Raw genomic sequence first — 10,064 nt, 5'->3', positions numbered from 1 at the left:
GTGTGTGTGTATTTGTATGAGAGAGAGAAAGAGAGAGAGAGGGAGGGAGAGAATTCTACCAGTTCTTTCCAATACCTTTTGTGACCATGCATTTATTTCGTTGTCCTTTCTATGCAAGTTCTTTATCCAGATACACGTATCAATAATAAAATATGTATAACATAACATGGTGACTTTATTGAAATACATAACAGAAGATACAGACGACAAACGGCCACGTCGTAACATCAGGTGTAATATTGATATTGTTATTGTCACTGCTCACAGCTCTAATGGCTTATCATTTGACCGGAGGACAATAGAATATGTCTGATACTTAGGCGACGATCAAACAAACCGTACACTATATAATGTACAACTTTTGACGTTTGATCATGTATAGAGAATACCCTTTGTGATTTTCCATGTTAAACGCTGTACGTACTATACTGAGAAGCAGGAATTTTAAAATGTTTGAAAGATTGAAATCGTACCCTTCACAATAACCCCCCGGACCATACACGGTTACGAATAATAGATTGGTCTCATTCAGCGTACGACATATGCCTTGGATCAAATGTGACCGGCAGACCGCTCATGCATATCGACTTATTCATTAAAACCAGCCTTGCACTCTTTGCAGTCACGCAACAGTTACACGGTACTGTGTAGTGCTGTATCAAGTCTAGTTGAGGACGGAAGGGTTTCGAAGTAGCTCTCAATCCTCGCAAAGTTTTCTCTCTAAGACGAGATGGATTCACACCGAAGTCAAGACGAAGAAAGACAGATAGAAGAGGTCGTATTCTTCGTGGCAGACGGGTCCTTTCTTGAAGACGATAGCCAGCTACGAAGGCGATTTCTGTGCCTGGTGAAAGAGGGCGATTTTGTGGGGGTGGAAGAGATGGTGAAGAAAGATCTTCGTGATGTGTCCCTTATCGTGAACTGTCGGGACGCGCGTGGACGTTCTGCGGTAGAACTGGCGACGATTCGCGGTGACCAAAAGATGGTGGAGACCCTACTGAAACACGGGGCGGACGTAGGGGACTCTCTGCTGTACGCTGTCGACTTGGAAAAGGAAGACGTCGTGACAACGTTGCTGAGTCATACACCGACAGAAAGTCGCGAATACAGTACTGAAAAGGTGGGTTTACCGTTTTTTATTCATATATATTTATTGAGTATTGGGCAAAAAGCACAAGTTGCTTATATAACACCTTCTACTCAAAAACATACAACGAGTATAAAACACATCGACAAGATACATGCATAATTACAAGGTGGGTAAAACCAAGATAAATACAAACAAGACAAGTTTCATGGTGATCTATTGGTTTACCGTTGGTCTGTTCTTACCTGTATTTCACGTTAGGCCACAGCAAGTAAATTCTATGGATGACAACCTTCGTAGACTAAAAAATTAACGCGATAGGGCAAAAAAAAACTTTCCAAATTTTGATATCATAAACTAAGGAGGGTGTATGCAGGTCTCCATTTAACCTACTTGCATAAACCTTGATCAACAAGAATTTAGGCGACAAAACATGGCATCACAACCAGCAGGTCTTTTATTCAAGTATTCCACAGTATTACCTGTCCTTGTAGATGTGTATACATCCTAATTAAGTAGAACAATTGTAAAAAAAAGAGCATGTCGTACTACACTGGGTATTTATGTACGATGGAGCACCTTACACTGTCAACACTTGCCATCAAACATGAGCAATTGTGCCTCAAGTTTGCTGGATGGTCTCTCAACTGGTAGACGTTTACCGTACCCATTTTTGGCATGTTGACCACCGTCATAGGGCAACAAAATGCCTTGTTTTTTCTTCCAAAATCAGGCGAAAATGAATGCACGCTAATGTCATCCCTTAAAATTAGTTCGCCTTAGGAACAGCTGCAGTATAGGCATAGTTTGGGCTTCAGACCTGGTTTGTCCTTCGAATGTTTTTGAAGGCGTATGCTATTGTTTGGTACCGTGGTAGTGAGCACAAATGAAGAGTACTTGTCAACTACTGTTTGGTTTTTGACTGGAGGTTCGACAAAGAAAACACCGTCCCTGTTACAACTAGACATGCCTGCCTTCGCCTGTTATGGGCCACACCGACTTAATCTTATGGATGACATTATCTGAAGACCCCAAACTAGTACGCGCGAGCGAATTAAAAAAAACACGTCCGGCCAAAAAAAAAATTCTACTAAACCACAGGAATACAAAGCTGGTATTGTGAATTTGCGGCAGTACATATAGCGACGTATGAATCGTCACTGTACTTATACGCACGTATGTACTGAGTTCTTGAGTCGTGGAGCTTCGGTAGCCTGGGTGCCATCCTCCAGGGTTACCACCGGCTCCGTATTGTCGCTAACTACAATGGACTAAGGCCTAGAGCCAGGCCGGAGCCTCGGAGGACGTGATTTTGTTTTGAGAACTGGCGGAAATCAATGCGCGCGCGGATGTCATCCATAAAATTTAGTCGGTGTGGCCTAATACTTCTGAATGTAATATAAATCGTTCGTATGCGCTATCGAATTACAAATGACGCAAGTCTTTTAGTCGATTTGAAAACTGGAAACGGCCAGGCACATACATCAATGGATCATGGTCTTGAAACCATTTGGTACTTCATCTATATTACGTCGATGAAGGTTAGACATCCAGGTAATAAGATATGCCCAAATAACAGTTACTATACTCAAGCAACTGGATATGGTTTTGGAAACGGTCAGACGTTTCAGGTAGCGTCCACTGACTTTTGTCAGTGACACTGGTGAGATCTCAAGATCAACAGGTTTATAACTATTCATTTATGTTGAAATAAAGTGTAGACATCATTTTTGATAGTCCAATAGGAAACAAAAGTTATTGAAGACAAGGTTTATGCAATTGAGTCAAATAGCTCACAGTTGTTTCAGAACAGGACCTTATAACATTTGGTTCTGTTCTTGGAGCTAGGAGTCCTTAGGTTTCAAGAACCAGAGAGTTCTACCCGTAAACTCAGGCCATATCTATTTGCTTCAGTAACCGTCTTTTGGCGAACTTTAATCTATTTGTTTATTAAATCTTGAAAAACACATGGGTGACCTCTTCAACATTATTTGTTGACTTCCAAGGGGCCGAAGGAAACAGGATTATGTTTTTTAATTGTGTGTTGTTTGTAATTAGGAATATGAAGTCCTATGCAAATTAGCATTACTTGTCTAATTCATGAATTTCACACTTCCCATAATGCCCAGTAAAGATCACGGATATGACGTATGACCAACCCCCTCCCCCTTCCTCGATTATTCCTTGGTAATGTAATATTTGAGGTCTAAATATTTCCAACAAGTTCTTTCGACAAACTTGTCAACTATATGCCTTGTCAACTTGTCAACTATATGCCAAGTTCTATCGACAAACTTGTCAACTATGTTTTGAATTATTTATCTAGTATAAAGCACATGCCATAATTGCATTTTTGTTGGAATTAGAGAAAATGACGTACCTTCTATCGTTCTATCTTCTACCGAAGACTCTCCTACTCGCACGGTCACATTACGTATATCCCCTTCTTACGTCATATCCGTGATCTTTACTAGGCATTATGGGAAGTGTGAAATTCATGAATTCATTTGTACCAAAAATTACGTGATTGCAGGACACAACCAAGGAATCACTCTTCCCCTCGCACGTCACACCACTCCACCTAGCGGCGCATCGCAACAACTACAGCCTCCTAAAACTCCTGCTGGAGGGAGAATTTCCTCGTCTAAGTATCGGTTACATCAGCGGTTCCACAGACCCGAGAGTCGTGCTTGACTACTACCGCGCCGTCACCAGTCCTTCTTACATTCTTCTCACCAGCCAAGACCCCTTTCAGACAGCTATCAAGGTCTGTATCTGTGTCTGTATCAGTATAGCCGGTATAACCACCCTTCGGCGCAACATAACAGCTTCGCAGGCACGCGGCGGCAGCTAGCTATATCAGGGGTGCCAGAGTATACAGTGCAATTTTACGGAATACAGTACAACCGTATTAGTATACAGTGCAATTTTACAGAATTATTGCACAATGTTACAGAATTATTGTAAAATTGCACTGTGTACTATTTAAATTGCACCGTATTCCGTAAAATTGCACTGTATACTTAAAATTGCACCGTATTCCGAAAAATTGCACTGTATACTCTGGCACCCCTGTATATTACACCACAAGACCTGTTACATTTCATCTTTGCACCTCTAACTGTAGGAGTTGTTTAAAGCTTTCTAGTGATAATGCCCCAATTGTGCTTGGTGTCAACGAGTTCCACTCTACAATAGTTCTGGGAAAATACGAGTTTTTTAAACACCTCAGTTCTCTTGGTTGATAACTTTGATATTTGAAGGCATGACTGTTTCTTGTTCTTTTCTGGGCTGGTATTAGATGCAGTTGGTACGTCCACCAGTTAATAAGTCATAAATACGATATTTAGTCATAATTTATAGGTCAAAAAGGAGCTCAACAAAGTCACCTCTTGCTTGGAAACTGGGAGGAAGGAGCTTCAAGAACTTTCTGACCGGCTTGAAGAGTTTGCTGCAGAGCTGATCAGTTTCGCTAGGTGTCGTGAGGAGGTCATGACCGTTCTGAATGCTGGCGACAACATGGATGACATCCGAGGAGTGCGAATGCGTCAACTACAGAAGGCCATTGAAGTTGGACATAAGAAGGTATGTGTGATATTACTGTATGGCATTTTTATATTTTCTGACAAAACATTTGAGATAAAACAAGCATCATACATGTATGCAGAGATATTTCAGTCTAATGACTTTTCTCTATTACTCATGCCATGTTGATTTGATTATGTGGATACCGTCCACTCGTCCACAAATTTTCGCCCGTTTCCCCCCAGTGTGTTTAGTCATCTTATCATGAAAGTTCATCTGTGTTGGTAGTAATCATAGTAAAACGTTAAACTTTATTCCAACACACTATTTACAGGGATCAAATTTTCAGCGACCACTGTCGCCTTCATCAGGATAATTAATGACCAATCACTTCACAACGTGATCTCGCGAAAGTTACGGTTTACAAACACGTGACCTTATTCATACGAGACTTTACTGATACGTGACGTAAGCAATTGATCAAAAGTGCCAGGGAGTTTATATATAGCATCCATCATCTCTATTAAGTAAAGGCTGAAGTGCTCTGATATATATATAGCCTCCTTAATGCCTCTTAGAAAGTAGTCCTGTTCAGTGTCCAGTATTCTAACTTTGTTTAGTCATTTCATTTGTTCAGTCTTCGTGATCATGTAGATTTCATCATGAAGGCAACTTTTTTTTCAGCCGAACCAGGTTGGCTGGTGGTCGTGAACAAATTCAGGGGAAGGTCCTGAATGTGTGACAGGGGCTAAGGCCACACCAAGTAAATTTTATGGATGACGTCCGCGCGCGCATTGATTTCGGCCTGTTCCTAGAAAAAAACCCAAGAAATTCCGCTTCCTGTAACTATGACCAAAGAGTCACGACAGCGGGATAAGGGAAGATGTGAAGAAAGAAAAGAAACAGGGCAGGAGGACTACTGCTGTTCCACCTGATTTATTGCTGTTTTGATGATGAATAAAATACTTCTTGCTTGTTACACTGTGTCACCTCATTCAATTTGTGTCCTAACATTTGTCGTCTCTGAGTATATTTCTAATCAAGGCATCTTGTTTTTAGGGCCCTACTTGTTTTTTCTTCGCCCTCTCGCATTAGATTTAGGGTCTCCAAAGGACGTCATCCATAAAATTTACTTGGTGTGGCCTAAAGTCTGCAGTTTCTCTGGCGGGGAAAGTTGTTGTCTTCTTGAATCTCTTGTGTAAAATGTCTCTCATTACGCTCGTTTATTCCTTAGTTCGTGGCTCACGACAAGTGTCAGGAGTTACTGAACCTACAGTTCTACCGGCCCCATCACAGCCTCCTGTTCAGCCCACAGTGGATCAAGTTCCTGGCCATATGGGTATGTCGAATTTCGAATCTAAATATTCTGAGTCGCTAAATTACAATCTGCTACTATTATTTGAATGAAAGACCTTTATTGTACGCTTGTGCTCTAACGAGCTAAGTACAGGTCATTGGGTAAACAGGGAAAAGAAAACAGTAATGACACTTACATACCATATAAACTAATGCGATCTAGTATTTACAGGTTCAGCTTCTTCTCGCTTCTTGACGCAGTTAAAGATGTACGAACATATTGAGCTAATGATACATGGTTTGTCAAGTTTCATGAGGAATTCGAATTTTTCTATTCTATCTAAATGTCTAAAGCTTGGGAACTTATCTATTACATAAGTATAGAGGGAATCCCTCTCATTTCTATATAATGTGCAGTCAACTACAAAATGGCATTCATCTTCAATATAATCTAGATTACAAAATTGGCAGATCCTTTGCTGTAGAGGAATGTGGTTGTGTCTTCCCTTTTCTATGCGGAGTTTGTGTGAACTTATTGCACAAAACTCTTTCTTTGTGAGAACCACAAAAGATTTACAAAACGCAGACTAAGCATTGTGAATCTGTATTGTATTGTACGCACACGTGCGTTGTATTGTCTTTTTGGCGACGTCTAAGGGTGGAGCCTAATGGTACAGTATTGTGTGCAATTTGCAAAATTCTAGGAATCGTACAGGAATTTTGTCCACGGGCATGGAATGTGCACAGGAATGTCTCCCAGCTATGTTTGTTGACATGCCCACATTCCTGGAAACCCTTGGGAAAACCTGTCTGCCCCGGATGCCCCAGTTTCTGTGACCCCGGGGCTCGCTCACTATACACTCAGGGGAGGGTAGGTTACCAAGGCTTCCTCAAAATCATGAAGTCATGGCAGTGCCATGCAAACAATAACCCTAAATGCAACCACCGTCGCCATGGCAATGTATGTTTTCATTGCCAGTCTTGTTAATTATACAAATGATGATATGCTTTTAATCTATCTGTAAATTTCAACGCAATTCAGTTGTGTCTAAAGAGGTTCACGTCTGAAAAGATTTGGTTTGATTTGAAATGTTTGCCACAGTTACCCACCCTCCTGACTCCTGTACTGGCAATCCTGTACATGTTCCTCCCGAAGACAAGACTGGGAGAGGATATCGCCTCGCCTTTTGTCAAATTCAGCATGAAGCTCTGGTCTTGGCTCCTGTTCTTGGTGGTGATAATATTGCTGAACGGCGACATGGAAGGAGCTGGGGCGTATGTGACGATAGGAATTTATTACTCCTTGGTGCTAGGTAAGATTTATTTATTTATAAGTTACCACAGGTACAATGGATAGATAAATCAATCAATCAATCAATCAATCAATCGATCGATCAATCAATCAATCAATCAATCAATCAATCAATCAATCAATCAATCAATCAATCAATCAATCAATCAATCAATCAATCAATCAATCAATGGACGAACGAATCACTCAATAAATCAATTAATCCAGCAACCAATCAATCAAACCGTTCATTGTTAAAACAAGATACGGGCGGTCCTTGGTTGAATTATGGCTTTTTGTACAAAAAACAGCACATCTACATTATTAAATTCTCAATTAGATATGAGAAAAAAATTGTAATAAACTGCATATTCAGAAAATAGAGCAATAAATATTTCATTCATATGTGGATAAAATACTATTGATATGATATAGATAAGTCTCCAATGACACATTCTTCTCCATTAAGTTTTATTTCTATCTCCAATTGAAGCAGATCTGTTTAGTCATGACGATAATTTTTACAGGTATGTTTTGGGAGGAGATCAAGAAAATTTGGACCTGTTCAGTTGACGCCTGGAACAAGTGGGACCTACTGACTCTGCTGTGTCACATGACAGCTGTGGGCTGCTTCACAGGCGGCCTTGTTTCTATTCAAAGGGTAGAAAGCTTTTGTTATTTTTTGGCGAGCCTAATGGTACAGTATTGTGTGCAGTTTGCAAGAATTCTAGGAATTGTACAGAAATTTTTTTCCACAGGCATGGAATGTCCACAGGTATGTCTGGAATTTGAGACACTTTTATGCCCATACATATTCCGACAAGACATAGTGACGCCAGTTTTTATGTTTACCTTCACAGAAGGAAAAAAAAGTAGATAATAAATCATAATAAATCTTTTTTTTTTGCACTAGGACCCGAGTTTCTTGTTCTTCGCAGGGGAGTGGAACCCGTTCTTCATCGGAAGCTATCTGTTGGCGATAGCGGTGATCCTCAGCTTCGCCCGGTACACCAGCATGCTCATGTTCTCGGAGACTATCGGTCCGCTACTGCTGTCGCTGTACAAGATGGTCGGCGACATCTTCAAGTTCATCGTCGTGTTTGCCATCATCATCATGGGCTTTGCCTGCGCTCTACAACGCCTGTATAGCTCAGCTAAGCCGGATTCAGGTACATTGTATGTACACTCAAGCCGTTGCGAGCTAAAGCGACGGTCACAACCCGCCGTACGTGCTTCTGCGTGCTGTCTACGTGCAAAAACGTGGACAAACGTAGGGCATCCGTGCGTGGTGAGTATCGCCTCCGTACGGAATCCTACGGATTTTGGAGCACGCAGACACGCCGTAGAACTTTAAGTGCATGTAAAACTTTTTCTACGTGCGGTCTGCGGCTTCACCACCCGTGCGTGCGAGCGACGTGCGAGTGACGTGCGTAGACGCCACTCCTTCCCCACGTTTTCAGAAAAAACGTAGCAGACGTAGCCTTCCAACAAACGTACGGAGAAAAAGCACGTACGTACGGCGGGTTGTGACCGTCGCTTAAGTACATGATAGAGGTGTACCGGTACCTTTTACCGGTTCTGTACCAAAAAATTGATAAGGTCCAAAATACCTAGTCCCTCAGTACCCGACTGAGTACTGTATCTAAATAATTTCACACTAACTATATGCCTTATGTGTGACCTAAGATGAGTAAATAAGCTGGTTAAATTCAATAAACTGCTTTGCTAATACAGACTTTGCTGTTTCAGATTGTCTCTTGAAATTTTACCAAGCACTCCTACAGCAACGTGAAGCTAACAACACCGATGTCAAGTTAACTAAAGATGACTTCTGCTACTATGGAGACTTTTCACAGTATGTGGTATTTTTTAGCGAAAGATCAAGTCACATTATTCATAGAGAAAGAACTAATTTGTTGGTAATTCAATTTGGTGTTCTAGAAACAGTTAAAATTCTATTTATGCAATCTATTCCATCTATTTCGATACTGTGATTAACCCTTTCATTAAAGCATATTTTGATTGATGGAATACGTTGATTTGATATTGAAACAAAAGGATGGTATAAGGTGTTCGTACTTAATTAACTACGGATAAATGTTGAGTTGGGGATCAATAATGACGACCAATCACACAAAGACGTGCTTTCCACCAGTCACTTTGGTCTTCTTCAATAGACTGACCCAGTGAGACTTGTCACGTGGTGCCATCGTCACTTGGTGCCATCGTCACGTGGTGCCATCGTCACGTGGTGCCATCGTCACGTGGTGCCATAGTCACTTGGTGCCATAGTCACGTGGTGCCATAGTCACGTGGTGCCATAGTCACGTGGTGCCATAGTCACGTGGTGCCATAGTCACTTGGTGCCATAGTCACGTGGTGCCATAGTCACGTGGTGCCTTAGTCACGTGGTGCCTAAGTTACGTGGTGCCATAGTCACGTGGTGCCATAGTCACGTTGTGCCATCGTCACGTGGTGCCATCGTCACGTGGTGCCATAGTCACGTGGTGCCATCGTCACGTGGTGCCATAGTCACAAAAAAAATACAAAAAAAACAACAAATGTTATGTTTTCTCTTGTTTTCTCAATCTACACTGATACTAACATTTCTCCAAAAACATAATGAATCTGAGAAGTTGCATGATTTTTCTCCCCCCCCCCCCCAGTTTGCACCTGACCATTTTCTACCTGTTCTGGACGCTGTACGGGAAGTTTGAGTTCACCGACCTGGACGTGACGTCACCGAACGCCGTACAGTTCCCCGTGGTCTCCACCTGGCTGAGCAGAGTCCTGTTTGTCGTCTACATCACAACCTCCATCATCATCATGTTAAACATGCTCATCGCCATGATGAGTGACTCTTTT

At 41.6% G+C, this 10,064-nt stretch overlaps 1 protein-coding gene across 1 annotated transcript in view; it reads left to right on the top strand.

Annotated features, from left to right (window-relative positions):
* The first annotated feature begins 381 nt into the window (after window positions 1-381).
* The window catches only part of LOC109476747 (short transient receptor potential channel 5-like), an 11,364-nt gene continuing 1,681 nt past the window's right edge, over window positions 382-10,064 (top strand). The window contains exons 1-9 of the mRNA XM_019777757.1: window positions 382-1,120; window positions 3,621-3,854; window positions 4,451-4,672; window positions 5,847-5,951; window positions 7,011-7,221; window positions 7,727-7,860; window positions 8,113-8,368; window positions 8,949-9,054; window positions 9,866-10,060. Coding sequence (XP_019633316.1) covers window positions 731-1,120; window positions 3,621-3,854; window positions 4,451-4,672; window positions 5,847-5,951; window positions 7,011-7,221; window positions 7,727-7,860; window positions 8,113-8,368; window positions 8,949-9,054; window positions 9,866-10,060 — 1,853 coding nt within the window. The 5' untranslated portion in view covers window positions 382-730. The remainder of the gene's footprint in view (window positions 1,121-3,620; window positions 3,855-4,450; window positions 4,673-5,846; window positions 5,952-7,010; window positions 7,222-7,726; window positions 7,861-8,112; window positions 8,369-8,948; window positions 9,055-9,865; window positions 10,061-10,064) is intronic.

Source organism: Branchiostoma belcheri, unplaced genomic scaffold (genome assembly GCF_001625305.1).
Source record: "Branchiostoma belcheri isolate BF01 breed outbred unplaced genomic scaffold, Haploidv18h27 scaffold39, whole genome shotgun sequence".
NCBI classification, from domain to species: Eukaryota; Metazoa; Chordata; class Leptocardii; order Amphioxiformes; family Branchiostomatidae; genus Branchiostoma; species Branchiostoma belcheri.
The sequence above is the reverse complement of the archived record's forward strand: the minus strand, read 5'-3'. Positions and strand labels throughout refer to the sequence as shown.